The sequence below is a fragment of the Gopherus evgoodei genome, chromosome 7 (genome assembly GCF_007399415.2).
Source record: "Gopherus evgoodei ecotype Sinaloan lineage chromosome 7, rGopEvg1_v1.p, whole genome shotgun sequence".
Lineage (NCBI taxonomy): Eukaryota > Metazoa > Chordata > Testudines > Testudinidae > Gopherus > Gopherus evgoodei.
Window position 1 is genome coordinate 96753956 of NC_044328.1, and position 16724 is coordinate 96770679.

Here is a 16724-nt window from a genome sequence, read left to right on the forward strand (position 1 = left end):
CTCAAGGATGTACTTTCCTAGTCACTGAAAGGACTAGAACAGAGTAGTTCCAATGGAGGCATAATTACAGAAGACTCAAGTAAGTCAAATAAAGACCAACTTCTGACACTGGAAATAAGCAAACTTCTTGATCAGACAAAAGGGGCTTGTGTTAACAATAATTTTTAAAATAGTCAGATAAGTATCCAACACTCCACTGTCTGCCCTTCCATACACTGAACTTCCAATGACTCCAACAAGTTACAGGAACCACAACTGCAATATCAAGCCCCGAAAAAAATTTAAAAAAAAAAACAAAACCACTGTTTATGAAAACTTGCTCCTTTGTCCTCTGCTATTACCTACATCCCAAACTATTAGTCAGTGATTTGGAAAAATGCCGAAAGCTTTCATGCTGGTATAACCTACCCTCAACAAGCATCTGAATTTAAAAGTAAAATGCCTTGAGATACCTATTCAAACCCAAGAAAAATAGCAAACACAACAAGGGTAAAATAACAGTTCAATTCACCACAATACATATGTTTATATAGTTATAAACTTGGACTTAGTGATAAATTAACCAAATTTAAGAGTCGGTTTGTAAGATGCTTGGGACATGGATAGTCTTTTTGTTCTGTGTTTCTACAGCACCTAGCACAACAGGATCCTGGTTCATGACCAGGTCTCCTATGCAGTATGATAACACATATAATAAAATAAATAATCATAATAGTTCTACCATTCTTCAGTCAAATCACAATAGTTTAAACTAACACTTTATTACTTAGTAAAAAAGAAGCTTTAGTTCTAAAAGCAAATTTAAAAAGTTGTTCAAACAAAGCAGCCCTTGTGCTCTGAATATTATTCCATGTTATCTGCATGTAATACAGTCTCATTGTATTGATCTTCTATTGATATTCAAGCTTCTCGTAAGGATACCCCAGTATAAGTTAAGATTCACACATGTAACTTCATGACTGACTCATATTTAGAAACTTGAGTTACTGGACATTCAGCATCTTACTCAGTATTTTGCTTATATAGCCAATTTAAAGTTTGCTAAAACGTTCAATTTTCTTCAACTTTTACCTAGTTTCTTAGGGAAACTATGTTTGGTATATTTGTTAAGTATCAAGGGATGAGGAAAAAGTTATGCTCTTCTATGTTTCGCTTTTTCTATCTTCATCTTTTAACTCCATGTCAAAGTTATCCTGATTGCAAAAATCTGCATTTAAGGTCAATGGTGCACAAAGTTTCTCAATGCATTCCCTTGCTTCTCAAAAGTACCCATCCTAAAGGCAACATCTTAAGAGTTGTTTCATAAGTATCTAATTAGTTACATCACCATTTGGTGTGGTATGTGTGGCTGTTTTGTTCATGTCCAAAATAACCTGCCACAAAGAGTTTTTCAGTCTATCAAGTTGTCAAAGATGACTCTAGTCACTCAAAAAGAAAAATGCAAGAGTTCAAAAATCAGATCTATAAAATGTTTTAACCTGGGAAAGTTACTAGCACAATTTTTATGATTAACTCTATTATATTTTTCATAAGTATTAGCAAGTTATATGTATCGTGTACATGTTGGACTTATATTACTGAACTGTGTTTAAGTAACACAAATAATTAAGCTGTTATACGATGAAGAGCTGTAATGGCTGCCTGTCAAGGTACAGCGAACTTTCAACTTTACCAAAACCAAAACCGGATACAAGAGCCACAAAACGGGTATAAAAGCTAGAGATAAGAGGTTTAAAAGTTGCACAAATCAAACTAGTTGGAACATGCATGTTATGCCAAAGTAAAGCACAAAGGTGAAAATCAGAAATCTGAAGGGGGGAAAGAAAAAAAAAAGGTAATGTAAGTTGAAACAATTTTTAGCACTTAAAAAGGCAAAAATTAAGTTTAAATCTAAGTCATGTGTAAATGAGGACAGAACAGGAAAAGAGAAAATAATTTAAGATTTACTAGCTGACACACACGGAAAAGAAAATTAGGTTCTGCCAAAGCTAACAATGCTAGGTCCCTGTGCACTGCTTAAACATTTAAATTCTAACAAACATGTTTGGCATAAAAACAAGTTTCTGTTTCATGAATTACATTTCTTTCAGTGGACAACAAACAAAAGTTCACAACAAAAATAAGGATCTGTACAAACATTTAATATCTCAGAGAAATCTGTGTTAGCTTATGTTGTGCTGAAGTAATCTACAAATTCTTTAAATCTGCACTGGGTGGGAAGTATTTACTTTTTTCTTAGCACAATAAACTGAGCTAATGAACAGTTTGTGAGAGTGCAGAGAGGCCATAAATCACAACTGTTTTCAGTAAGATTACTGAAGATTAGTTCATATTTAAAACTTGTTACCAATGTTCTCAAAACAAACTTTCTTGAAACACCAAAATAAAACAAGGGATTTCATTCTGCAATGAGGTTGTATTGCCTTACGCACATGCAAAAAAAATTAAACATGCAAGTTTGATTTACTCCTGCCCACCCAGTACGTTGTCAGAAACTGTGGGGTACGTAGAATGTGAAGGGGTTTGGGATAAGGGTTAAAGAGAAAAGTATATTTGAGAACTATAAAATAGATACCAAAACTGTGATCAATAAAAGAAAATAGTACATGAGAACAAAAAAGTAGCTAATTTTGAGTTTAAATATATATATATATATATATATATATATATATATATATATATATACACACACACACACACACATGAAAATAAGTTATTAGTAAAAAGCAGGAAGTTTATGGTCTAATCTTTAAATTATCTATATATACCCCTATCTACACAGCACCCTAGTTGGTTGTATAAACTGATCATCTATTTGGATTACTAACAAATTCTCCCCATTTCACAGAGGGCTGGCCAGCTCAAAGAAACAGAGCAATATGGAGCTGCCTTCTACCTCTAGGTCAGCAATTTTAATCTCTCCAACATTGGCAGTGACTAAAAAAGGATTACTCTTTGATAACTTACAAGTGCTTTGGTGGGATAAATCCAGCTCCCCAAGAGACGTATGTCCACAAAACCCAACACAACTGATCCTTTATTCACAATCTCAGCAAAAAGGCCAACGATTCAATAAGTATGAACTGTCCTCTCCCCACTAAAGTTGGTTCCTTCAGGTCAAGTTGTAAGCATGTTGGCAGGGAAGTAAAGAAAAACTCATGCTGCAGCTCCTCTTTTTTGTGGACAGCCACAAAGCTGTCAAATTCAGCAACTTTAAATACATTAACTGTACTCAAAAGAATAGAAACAATACACAAATCCAGTTTACATATTGCTTAAGTGACTATGGCTATGTCTACATTAGAGACCTTACAGCAGCACCGCTGTAAAGTCTTCTGGGTAGCCGCTCTATGCTGACAGAAGAGAGCTCTCCCATCAATATAATTAAACCATCCCCAACAAGAAGCAGTAGCTATGTCGGCAGGAGAGCATCTCCTGCCAACATAATGCTGTCCACACCAGTGCTTGTCTGTGAAACTTATGTCAGTCAGGGGTGTTTTTTCAGACCCCTGACCAACAAAAGTGCTAGAGTAGATATAGTCAGCTACTAACAGCTAGTTAAAACTTATTACTAATTTGCTGCATGTTAATCAGCTATCAATACCAAAACAATCCATTTCATCTACAAAAAAAAGTTAGGAAAAAAACTTTATTTTACTGCTAGGAAATCCTCAGGTCTCTGGGGCTAAGAGGAAAAAAATTTCTTCAGAACCCAGAATATGCACATTATACACTCTGACATCAGATCACAGTATCCATTTAAAACAGTAGCATAAGTATCATGCAGGAGTTCCAGAAATTAAGGAGTTAGACAAAAAGAAAACCTTAATATCTATTTCATGGAAAGACAACAGGATATATTATACTATAACAATAATTTCACATTACTTGATATTCCACCAGGTGATCTTGAATGCCCTTTTATTTAGAAAATATTTTTTCAAGCTACAAGAACAGATTAATATAATCATATTACATAATCAAGCTATTTAATGCTGGCCAGGTACAGCATGGGAAAAAGAATAGCTGCCATCATGACAAAGGTAACCAGTGACTAAATAAGGACTTTAAATAAAATGTTACGCCTCAGTGTTTTGCAGTACATAACATGAGAGAGAGAGTTTCTACGCTGAGGGATTTCTAGTTTATTCTAGGTATATGCCACATCTGATTAACACAGGAAGGCGAAATCTCACTTCTCCTGTTAGCCGCAACCTATCGTATGAAAAAAAATAAATCTACATACATACAGGAACAGGACAATCATTCACACTAACCTGTCAATAATAGTAACACGTTGTACATCTGTCATTCCTGTTAACCTATCACTACACTAGATACATCAGCCCACAGAGTTATAAAATTTCTTACCAGTTACAATGGGATCAAGGGGTGGGACTTCCACCATCAGCTTAGGCTGAGCTGTAACTGCCTCTAAAATGCAGGATCATTTTTAATGCTAGGCCTTTCAACCTTAAGTCCCAGATGGAAAATAAAATGCTAAGTTTTCCTCTGTGAATCAAAGGTCTCACTGAACCTCACAAAATTCCAGAAAGTAAGATATTTTGTTGTTTCTTCCTTTTGCTGAACACTGAAAAACTTAACCAAAAAATCACTTCTTCAAAACCCTTTCAAGACAGCATTCTTTACAGAAACTTGTCCTGAGCTCAAAGTTATCTTTTGGCCCAGTTACAGCTGTGGTGGAATCTACCAAAATGGACAGTACAAAAGCCGAATAATATTAAGCTCCAATTACTGATCAGTGGCACAACTCTGAAGGTCACATAATATTTACTACGCTACAGAAGTAATAGCCAAAGTTGGCAACTAGTTAGTATGTGTTCCAACTTCTCCTCCTCTTTTCTCCTTAGTGGACGTTTAAAAAAATAATTCCTGGAATTTTCATTCCAGGTTTTAGCTACAACATTTTTTTGTGATAAATAATATCCATTAAATGTGTGTCATAATTAAAAAAAAAAACAACATTACTGCAAGATTACTACAAATCTTGAAAGCTGGATAAAAAGTATATAAAATGTTTTGCAACCTCTCTCTTGGATGCTAGAGTAAAAAGATCATAATAAAGCCTCAAAGACATTCCCTCCTGCAGTCAAAACTATCGGCAAATTTATACTTGTCTGAAATAAAAACAGTTTAAACTACAGCTGCATAACTATATGTTAAGCTGTACTAGTTTACAAGAAAAACAGGTTATGGCACTACTTTGTGTTAATTATTTTAGAATAATGGATTAACTACTTGAAACCTCTTTATGGAAGTATTCTGGCCCTCTTTATATTTGACAAGTTATTTTTAGCTTTTTACCGCGGATTCTGAACATCTACATTTTAGCATCTGAGAATGCACTTCATTTAGGCAAGACATCTTCAGTTTAAATGCAAATTAACATCTTGCCTCATGGCAGAACTTGTTGCTGGCCCATCAAGTACAATACAACTTTACTGACCTTTTAGTAACTGTTGTTTTATAAGGCCTATTTAAACTCTTGACAAAAAATATGTAATATTGCACATGAAGGGGCAAAAATGTAGAGTATACAGTTATCTGTAGAGCAAATTAGCTAAGTGTGTTTCTAAGAAGAGGGAACTCAGGGCAGCAAGGGACATTTTACAAGTCAGATAAATGAATAGAACAATGACCCCCAAAAGAACATGGAGGCAGAGGATCTAGCACAGAATACTGCACCCAGTTTTAAAGCAAAAGAAAATACCCAACTTTATATATAAATAAGATTGTCAGCTAATCAGCATTTGCAGGATGATACCTGCAAATTCACTGTCACACTACAAAACACCATCATCAGCAACATTTGATGGGTGAGTAGGGCTCTTAAGTTGCTACCCCAAGACGACATGAAGGGGAGTAGTGAAAGAAAAGAATCTACAAATGAAGGGATAGAGACAACAACAGAAAGGAAAAATCAGGATACCCCCCCCCGTAAAAAGAAAATAAAATAAAGAAAGATGGAAAAGACAAACAATATAAAATGCACTGAAAGAAGTGAAGAAAAAGTAAAAGGAAAGCCAGGGGAAGCAACACAGCTAGTCTTGTTTTTGAAACCATTAAGTTGTTGCTATGCCCCATTTTGAAGGCATGCTGGAACTATGATTTTCCTCGCTGTGGCCCATTTGGGCAGTTCGGCTGGTGAAGGACTCTCCCCCGATGCTATAAATCACCCTCATTTTGCTTCCGCAGGCTGACAGGTATGTATAAATAGAAAATCCCAGCGGAGATTAAGGACACCAGGGTGCTCACTACACCCTCCCCTCTGCCTGCTAAGGGCACCCTGCAGTTCCCAGGCGGCAGCAAGGCTAGTTTTGCTCCAGCCTGAGGGGGTCCTCGGAGAAGGCAGCGGCAGCAGCATAAACTTTGGCCGCGTTCAGTTGTGCAGCTGCCGCTGGCCAGTGGAGGCCGCTCCCAGGGAGCTCGCCGAACCTCCTCTCCCCGCCAGGTTTTGACGACATTTTGCGGATATGGGAATACATGATCCCCCCTCCCCTCGCTGAACTCGGTACGGACATTACCGGGAGGGCAATCCCGCTGCCATCTTAGAGGCCTACCCCTCCCCAGGCCGTAGCGCCGGGAATTGGCCACAGGGACTGAAGAAAGCGGCAAGAGGGGGCGCTGGTGCCATGGTGGGGGAGGCCAAGGGGCGCAGCGAGAGGGGGCGCTGGTGCCATGGTGGTGATGGGGGACAAGGGGCGCAGTGATGGGGGCGCTAGTGCCATGGTAAAGATGGGGGGCAAGGGGCGCAGCAAGAGGGGGCGCTGGTGCCATGTGATGCGGGCACTAGTGCTATGGTGGCGTTGGGGGGCGAAGGGGCGCAGCGAGAGGGGTCGCTGGTGCCATGTGATGCGGGCACTAGTTCCATGGTGGAGTTGGGGGGCCAAGGGGCGCAGCGAGAGGGGACGCCAGTGCCATGTGATGGGGGCGCTAGTGTCATGGTGGAGATGGGGGGCCAAGGGGCGCAGCGAGAGGGGACGCCAGTGCCATGTGATGGGGGCGCTAGTGTCATGGTGGAGATGGGGGGCCAAGGGGCGCAGCGAGAGGGGGCGCTGGTGCCATGGTGGGGGAGGCCGAGGAGCGCGGCAGGCGGGGGCAGGCCACTGGGCCCCGCTGCTCACCTTGATGTGGAAGCGGATGAGGGCCAGGCGGATGCAGTGCGCCATGCAAACGGGCGGCAGGAACCAGACTTTGGGCGGCGGGGTGCCCTTGTTCTGGACGTGGCTGACAATCTGCTGCGCGGTCTGGCGCTCATTGCCCTGGCGCTTCACCCACTCGTGGAGCCGGGCCTTCTCCAGGGCCCCGTTGAAGAAGACGAAGAGCTCGATGTTGCCGTTGAAGCAGGCCTTGGCCAGCGCCGCCAGGTAGCCCAGCATGTGGTTCCACTGCCCGCCGCTCACCCAGTCCGTGTAGAAGCCGCCGTAGAGCCGGTGCAGGCAGTTGTCGGCGTCGATGAGGAGGCGCAGCGGGGTCTGAGGGGGCCGCTGGCGGCCCCCTCCCACGAGGCTGCCCCGGGCCAGCTTCTGCAGCTCCACGGGCACCACGGCGCTGGGGCAGTGCTTCTCGATGTAGTCCTGGAATCCCTGCACTCCCATGGCGAGGACCGGGCGGGCGGCGGCGGCGGGCGAGCGCAGGCCCGGCGGCGGGGTCTGGGTGCTGGCCGGGCGATGGGCTGTGGCTGAAGTTGCGGGCGGGGTGGGAGCGGTGGAGCCGGTGGGGGCGCTGCTGCTGGAGGTGGCCTTTCAGGGGGGAGTTGTGTGGATTAGTTGGGGGCTCATGGCAGCTGCGGCCGCCATGTGCTGCTCTCACAGAGCCATGGATGAGGGACCCGGGCTGCTGCCGCTGCGGCTCCTACTGCCGGGGGGAGGGGGAGCGGCACAGCGCGCAGGAAGCCACCCCGCCGCCGCCGCCGCCTGCAGCAGGGAGAGCGGAACAGGCGGGACTTGGCGGCGGCCCCCGCTGCCACTCACGGGCCCGGCGCGCCGCGCATACAGTAGCCTCAGGGGCAGCACCGGGGGGGGGCTGGGCCGCGAGTGCACCCCACCGACCCGGCCTCTTCCACCTATACGGCACCCCTGTCCTGCGGCTGCGGCACTCGAGCGGCGGGGCCTGGGCCGCCAGGCAGGGCTGTTGCATAACCTAAGCATGCGCCCTACGCACGAGCGGGCGGGGGCTACTACGCGGAGGGGCTTGGAAGTTGGGGTGGCAGACGAACTGAGTCACGTGAGCGGGGGGCTCGGTGGAGAGAGGGAGGCTGGAAAAGGGAGGGGGGGTGTGGAGGACTTGACGGAGGAAGAGGCTCTCTCGGCGGCAGGAGAAGGGGAATGGCGGGGCGCGCTGCAAAGCTGCTTCCAGGCAGAAGCTCTGTCCCGCTGGGCATGATGGCAGTGCTTGGGCAGGGGGCCGTGCCACTGAAGTGTGGTCATGCGAGTTCAGGACTGGAGGAGCCCGCTGGGTGCTGTTGCAGCCCCAGAGCTGGGTGAGAGGCATCCAGCCCACTAGCCTTCCCCTCGGGCTCGGCTCCAGCGCTGCAGGAAGTCTTACACATTTACACACGCCCAGAAGAGCGGGCTCCATGTGGGAGTTACACGGCCCTGTTCCCGCTCCCGTTTCTGCGCGGCAGCGTACATATCATGTTGTACAAGTGCTGGGCAGGAAAGACCGCTTGCTGCACGTAGATCAGCCAATGAGAGAAGCGAATTGAAGAGTGTCAACATCCCGGGCTGAGTGGTCACTAACTGCCCGTATGAGTGAGCTGGCTGAGCCCCTGGCTCCCCGCGATTCGATTTCAGGCAAAGACAAAAATAATGCCCGGCGCAAGGGGAGAGGAAGTCATGCTCTTCCTCTAGGGATCTCCCACCAAATCCTGCTTTGGAGAACGTTGGCATTTAACTGAATAAAAAGTTAGTTTTGCTTTGTGCTATGCACACACTATACCATACAGCTCTATAAATGCTAACCCAGAGCAGTGCTTTTCAACCTTTTTTCATTTGTGGACCTTAAATTTCAAGTGGTGCTTTGAAATCTTAGACCTAGTTTGCGAACTCCCAGCAGTATGTGGACCACAGGTTGAAGACCACTTACCTTGTGCATTAAGAATAGGGGACGTGACATAACAGGTAAGTATTCTATACTTTTAGAAGTGCTATTTTTTTAACCTTTATTTAAAGTAAAATAAAAACTGCTTAGTTTTTTATCATTGCTCAGATAAAAGGAAAACAAATCTTTAAAAACAAAAGCCTCTGAGAAGATGGACTTTCCTCCCCTCTTGCTTTGATTTTGCTGGTTTAGGAGGTTTCAGCCTACAAAATACAAGTCCATTGAGATATGAAATACCGTCAAGCAATACTTTGCTTCACAGTGTGCCAACAGACTTGTGTGATGTCCAAACCCAACAATATAAAACTGGCATAATCTGTTTGATTTTCTAAAATTGGCACAGATTAGAAGGATTTAAAATTTGCTGTCTCCACACAAATACAATAATAGCAGTTATTTTAAAAGAAACACAGTAGTAAGAAATAAACCTCAACTCACCTACAGCTAAAGATTTAACACTACCAGAAAACCTTCCAATATGTCTTTGGTGGCCTGTTCAACAAGACTATATATAAAACCAACTCTATTCACATAGGCCTGACAAGCGCAACTGGTTACTGATCTGGGCATGAATTTAAAAGCATGGCAAAATGCTGTCAGTGCTATAGGAACTGCCAGAATAAGATCTCTTATCCTCTTCTAAACTGTTTCCAGTATTATGGCGATGATTTGCTCACTCCAGTTTCAGCTAATGAAACTGTTTTAAGAGGCCCAGATTTGGCCTTAGATATTTCCTGGCAGAGCATACATATTATCTTTGAAATATCAACATAGTGTCTCAGTATTCCTCAATGCTGGGCAACTGGCAAATACTGCAGATGCCTTATACCAAGTTTAGTATTTTATTAGTAAAGATACATTTCATTTTTAATGAGATTTGAGATAGGCCAGATTAGCATCTAAAATGAATATTCTCTTGTGACTCACTTGGTGGTGACTGTTTCCTAGGGAGCTGGTTGATTCCCTTCTGAGCAATGCTAACTCAAGCCTGATTGGAGGACATTTGTATCCAGGGAGTGACTGATGTAGCCTATAAGGATGGTAAAATAAAGTGGAAGTCCTTAATAAAAAAATGTTTCTTGAAGAGTTTTTTTTGTTTTTGTTTTTTTAAATCAGTGGACAAAATATGATGACCTTTTCAGATAATTTTCTCCAAAGGTATTCATGAGTATCTAGTAAGAGCATTTTCTTAATTTAGCCTTCATGTCAAGGCTCAAATGGATTCTCCCTTCAAAGTGCAATCACTAAGTTTTCTTATAACATTAAGGATGCTACAACAAAACACCTTGGAATAGTTTACAGTAGTACAAATATGACACTAAATAAACATTACAATTAATTGGGGATATAACAGAGGAGAGAGGATTTCAGGTGATTGTTAAAAGTATCCAAAGATTCAGCAGAGCTTGACCAACTGGACAATTAATGCCAGAGATGCAGAGCATAAAAAATAAAAACATGGTCAAAAGAGTCTGCAATATAGTCAAAGGTACAGCCAAGGAAGAACAGAGTTTGATCAGGAACACCTAAAAGATAGTTAATGTAACTTTATGACAGGTCATTCAGACTCTTAAACAACTAATGAAAAGATTACAAATCAATCTACTCTCAGGCCAGAAACCAGTGAAAGAAGAATTGAGGATTCCATCAGTATTTTGAACAATTTAGGCTTCAGCAGAACCAATTAGCAGGGGTGGTGGAAAGAGGAAGAGTCTTTGGAACAGATCTTTAGCTGGTGTAAATTTCGTCACTCCATTGATTTCAGTGTACTTCGTGGCTGAGGATTTGCCACACTGTATCCTGCTCCATCCTGCCACGATTTAGAACTATTCCATATGTGGCTCCAACTCCAGCAGAGCAAGTTTTCTATATCTTCTTTGTATGGAACAATATTGAGAGGTCAAAATATCCAAGAGACAAACTAGATGCAATCAGGAGTAATTCCATCTTAATATGTAAATAAGGATGACTGGTCCCGAATACCCTATTGCAGTAGTAATGGCTGCAACACTAAAACCCTGCCCAACATTACATAATTATCTCAATGCCAATGTCGCATAGACCAGGAAGGACAATCATGATCATCTAGCAATCTAGTTACTGTCCTCCTGTACATTGCAGGCCACAGAACTTCACCTACCCACTCCTGTAATAGCCTCACAACCTGTGGCTGAATTACTGTAAGTCCTCAAATCTTGATTTAAAGACTTCAAGTTACAGAGAATCCACTATTTACTCCAATTCAAACCAGCAAGTGACCCATACCCCACACTGCAGAAGGTGGGAAAAAACTCCTAAAGTCACTCTGACCTAGGAGAAAATTCCTTCCTGACCACAAATATTGTGATCAATTAGACCCTGAGCATGTGGATGAGACTCATCAGCCAGATACTTGGGAAAGAATTCTCTGTAGTAACTCAGAGCCCTCCCTATCTAATGTTGCATCTCCAGCCATTGGAGATATCTGCTAATAGCAGAGGGGCCATATGCCATTGTAGGCAACCTCTCAGACCATCCCCTCTATAAACCTATCAACCTCGGTCTTTAAACATGGGGGGGTTTGCCCCCACTACTCCCCTTGGGAGGATCTTCCAGGACTTCACTCCTCTGATGGTTAGAAACCTTCACCTAATGTCAAGCCTAAACTCGTTGATGGCCATTTTATAGCCATTTATTCTTGTCCCAACATTGGCCCTTAAATAACTCCTCTCCCCCTCCTCTCATAATTGCATGAAACTCTGTACTCTACACATTCAGATGTTATATAAATTGAAATATCTTTGAAGATTTGGGCCCTAGTGTCAAAAAGGGCCAGATTTCCCTTGCTCAGAGCTTTCTGGCCCTCTAAGGTAAAGGTAGTTTCATTGAAAACTATACACTACTGATCTTTTGCTACTTCATGCATTGCTTGAGTCTCTAGAACATTCCAGCCATTTCCTGAAATGCACACAAAGCAAGAGTTCCCCATTCAAATCAGTTACAATATTAAAGCATTATGGTTGTACCATTAAAAAAAAATACACAAAAACCATGAACCAAAATGAATTCACTATACACTTCAAGAAACAGAGAAATTACTTAAAATCAGCTCCTCAGGGAATGAGGCTAGATAGACAGATGGGTGGGAGTAAGAATACTGTGAAACTAATAGCTGTAAAAAAAAATATTACAGGAGATCTGGGTGCTGATTTGGAAACGGTGGTCTTTAAATCTGCAGTAAAGCTGATGTAGAACAAGGTGCTATCTGCACATTGCTGGAGCTTCAAGCTATGTTCTCTCACAAGCTCCAATGGTTTCATGTAGATTTTGAATGAGAGAGAACAGGACTGAGCCCCAGGTCAGGGTAATATTCAGGCCAAACAGGTATTTTTGAAGAAATTGGAAATCTGGCCCAAGTGAAGCCAATAGAAAAGGAGCATAAATTATGGCAGGCACAAATAAGATGGAAATAAGACTATTGAGAACAAATAGCCAACAACAAAAACCAATACAACATCCTTTAAATATTTCAGAAACAGAAAGCCTGTGAGAGAATCAGTGGGAGACCTGGAGTGCAAGAGAGTTAAGGTAGCAATTAAGGAGGAGAAGTCATTGAACCTAAATGATTTATTTGCCCCCTTCTTCACCACTGAGGATAAAGTGGGGACACCTTCCCTGACCTACAAGTTATGTAATTAGGATGAATCACTTAGAGACCAAAGTGTCAAAAAAGGAATGGCCACACAAGATCAAATCAGTGGATCAAGATGCTTTAAAGGAAGGTGCAAGAAATCTCATTATAGACAGATATGAAACAATTTGTTTGTACAAATTGGCAGTGTTATCCTGTTAACAGGTATCAGTCTGGCTGGAGAAAGGATAAAATTGACTCATTATGGTCAGTGACTCATTCAATCTGAATATAAGAGAATTGGGAGGGGCTTCTTGGAAGGAAGGAATTGAACAGTGATGAGAGAGGACTCTTTAGGAGCAGCTAAGCTAATGCTGAAGGTTTGAGATGAATGTTATTGATTTCTTTGTTAAAGACAAACTTGAGAAAGAGGGTGTGCTTTGAGTTTGTGCACACTGTCTATAGGGTAGACTAGGAAGGAGGTATATCTGCATTGCCCATAGGGACACTTCATATAGTCCCACATTTTACCTGGCTACTTTTAACTTTTCTTCCCCATCTCTTTCCTGTATGTGGGGAGCAGTGCCTGCTGCTCACTGTACTTTCTCTGGATCTCTCCAACTGTCACTCCCAACTGCCCCAGATGTTCTGTCCCTTCTCAAGGAAAACCTTCCAACCCTTCCTGCTTATGTCTGTACCTACACCAAATGGGATAAGACCACTGCTCTGTGGATAGATTCTCTTTTAATTTTTCATTTATCTCACTGCTGAAAGTGAAGCCTTTCATTCTTCTATTATGTTGTTTCTTTCTACATTAATTTAAATACACAAACTCTCAAATAAAGATCTTAATTGTATCCATAACCTTCAGCCCTTGGTCATAAGTTGAACAGTTCTCTAGCCATTGGTTACCACAGTTTCTCTCTCTCTCTCTCTCCTCATAGCTCTCCTGTTTGTAATCTGAGGTATTTACCTCTCAGACTGATAGAATCTTAGAATATCAGGGTTGAAAAGGACCTCGGGAGATCATCTAGTCCAACACCCTGCTCAAAGCAGGGCCAGTTGATACAGAAGTATAACATGTAGAGGGAATCTTTAAGGGTCTGTATATCAGTCTCCTTCAGATTCCTTGCTTTCTGCTGTAGTTGACTTGGACGAGGACTTTGTATATACCCTTTTGCCTAATCTTTAGAGTAGTCTGTCAAATAAAGTTTTCAGTGGGTTCCTGTGTTGTATTCCGTGTTCTTGTCCATCTCTGGTCTACCCAAAACTGGAGTGTCTGAGTTTGACTCTTAACCGCTTTAGAAGTCTTGCATCCTATTTATGGTTCTTGCTCACCATTGTTCTTGCCTAGTGCTAATACTAGGTCCACAGTCAGCAGTGAAATTAGGCTTTGATTTCCTATTAGATTGATTGTTCCTTTTGCCTCTGTGATGGTATATTTCCATAGTTCCGAATGATGATTATTTCAATACCAACAGTGGTTTAGAAGACTTGGTATGGTTAAAATCAAAACCAAACATTGTACTTAGGCTCCTCTTCCAGTAGCTTATCCCAGTTCTCAATGTTATTTCAAGTTCTTTTCTTTCAGCTGTAACAGGTACCCACTATTTGTTTGCTGAACTTAATTTATGTTCTTCCGAATTTTCTCTTGTTTTGTCTTTAGTGTTCCACTCAGGTTTTGTCAGTTCATGTAGCCTTTGATGCTAACTGTGCCAGAGCTGTTGCTATCTGATGAATAATACCTTCCTTGTAACTTAAGTTCTTTTCTTAATTTTATACAACTAAATTTATTTATACACACACACACAGAGAAGAAAGTTACACAACTAAAGGACTTCTTAGGAAGAAATCTAAATACATTTCCAATTAAATTCTATTAGTATTATATATAAAATTCACAATTCTAATCTTTCATATCACCTTTTTGAAAAAGATCCAGAGATACTACTTTAATATACAGCAACTTCTTCCAAATATCTCAAATAACTTATGTTTGAATATTTTCCTCTTAAAAAGGAAAAGATTTTCATATGATGGGATATTCAACTAAGTCATCTTAATGCTTGTCAGTCTCTCCAGCAGCATTATCTCTCAGATAAGTTTTGTTCTATTTTTGGAGCTGCTTGCTTTTTCCAGCTTGCTGCAAGTAGTAAGACTGCAACAACTAATAGATTACTAATCAACTTAAATGGATTTATATGAGCTAAATGCTAAATATTTCCACAGTATAAAGGAGGAATACTCTTCCAACAATCTTATATGCAGCTAATTATGGTCTCTTTTATAACATTCACTTTTTCTTGTTGTGCATCTTGCTGAAGTTTCCATTTTCTACTTGTCTACCCTTGCTAACCAACCCTTCCTGGACTCCTGCATTCCAGCTCTCTTCATTTTGATTTGCAACTGTGGAAGATCTGACTGCACTATTGTCCGATGAAACTAGCTGGTATTCTGGGGGTAAAGAGTTGCATCTTCTTACTGGTCATGATTCACTCCTGCTCAACAGCTTGCAGTCTTTCTGATTCACTGCAAGAACTCTTGAGTTTCTACTAGGAGACTGTTTTGCCTCTCTAGCATATTCTTTTGCAATTTCTCATTTACCGTAACAGTGTTTTCCATTTGAACTTTGATCACTTTGCTTTTGAGTCTTGGCCATCACCTTGTTGGGCAAGCAGTGCTGAATATGCGCCTGACTCAAGTTCTCCATCTTTTTTCAGTCTCAGGCATTTGTCTTGGCTGTAAGACTTTATTAGTGAAGTCTGTAAAGAATCCACAATATATTCCTGACTCCTCTTAGGATAACACTATCTTCTGACAACTCATAAAAGGGCTTTTGTGTTTCACAGGTCATGTTTCCTGGCAATGAGTCCTACCTCATCCATACATAATGACAAATTATGGTTTCATCTTGGCTATCAGAAGGTCTGCTTTCATTTCAATTATCTCTTTCACTAGAGTGAAGAGAGACTGTCTCACAGAAGAAAGTTACTTCTTTGTTTAATTTCTCCTGTTTTGCATTCAATGTTTCTATTAATCTTAAAAGAAGGGAGCTGTATCTAAAGCTTTATCCCATGCCATGTTTTCCACTCTTTGTCAACAACCCCCTTTTAAAAAAAACAAAACAGGTGATCAGTCATCTTTTCCTTATTACCTCTGCCTTTATTATCACAAAGCATAACTGAAGGTTGCTTCTTACCTAGTTTAAGGAATTCGCTCAGATTTCTGTCCCTTAATCCTGCAATAAATTACTCACCTAATAATCTGTCAATCGCTACCAAAGCTGCTAAATTCTCTTCAGTTCTTGTGAATTCAGAACATTTTCAATATGCTGTCCTGTTTTATCTTCACATAAGTAGCTAACCCAAATGGATGGAATCCCAGTAAAGATAGTGTTGTAATACAATGAAGACCTTTGCCCAGCTTCTCCCTCAAGGTTACAACCTGCTACACATGTATTGTTTGTTGTATGTGTATGTATCCTTTTGTGCGTCCATTTTTCCCTTTCTTCATAAAGATAACAGGTACCTAATAGGTTTGACATCCCAATGATATTTCCCATGGGTTCCCTGGGAGGCGAGAAGCCTCTGCTTCATACTCCTTCATTTCAGTGTCTGAATATTAAGGCACGTGCTCTCATGTCTACCTAGAAGTATCTAAGCATAGAAGACCTGGAGCGCCCATTCTTAGAGAGATGGCTGTGACAAATCCTCCTACCATGTTTTGTGGTATTTCAATAATAAACTTCATGACCTCCTGGGGCAATATGCACCAAGTGTTTTAGGAAAAAAAAAGAACTTTCAAATGTTTGGTGGCTGGTGGGGGGCTTGTAACTTCTCTTTGACTCCATTTATTAAAATAGAGCAACTTCTATTTCTTATGTGCGTGAGGGACTGGAAGAGGTAGCAAGGAAAGAGACTACAAGGAGCTTACATTTTTCCAGATGGATTTTTTTTCATTCTTTCTTTGTTGGCTCTCACTGTCCTCCTAC

At 41.6% G+C, this 16724-nt stretch overlaps 1 protein-coding gene and 1 long non-coding RNA gene across 2 annotated transcripts in view; one reads left to right on the top strand and one right to left on the bottom strand.

Moving 5' to 3' along the window:
- Positions 1-7884, bottom strand: part of FAM120A (family with sequence similarity 120A) — a 135307-nt gene extending 127423 nt beyond the window's left edge. The window contains 1 exon segment of the mRNA XM_030571223.1: positions 7146-7884. Within this exon segment, the coding sequence (XP_030427083.1) occupies positions 7146-7619 (474 nt within the window). The 5' untranslated portion in view covers positions 7620-7884.
- Positions 7885-8020: 136 nt separating this feature from the next.
- Positions 8021-10207, top strand: LOC115655602. The gene is made up of 2 exons (XR_004001429.1): positions 8021-9143; positions 10072-10207. It is a non-coding gene; the product is annotated as an uncharacterized LOC115655602 (long non-coding RNA).
- The last annotated feature ends 6517 nt before the right edge of the window (positions 10208-16724 follow it).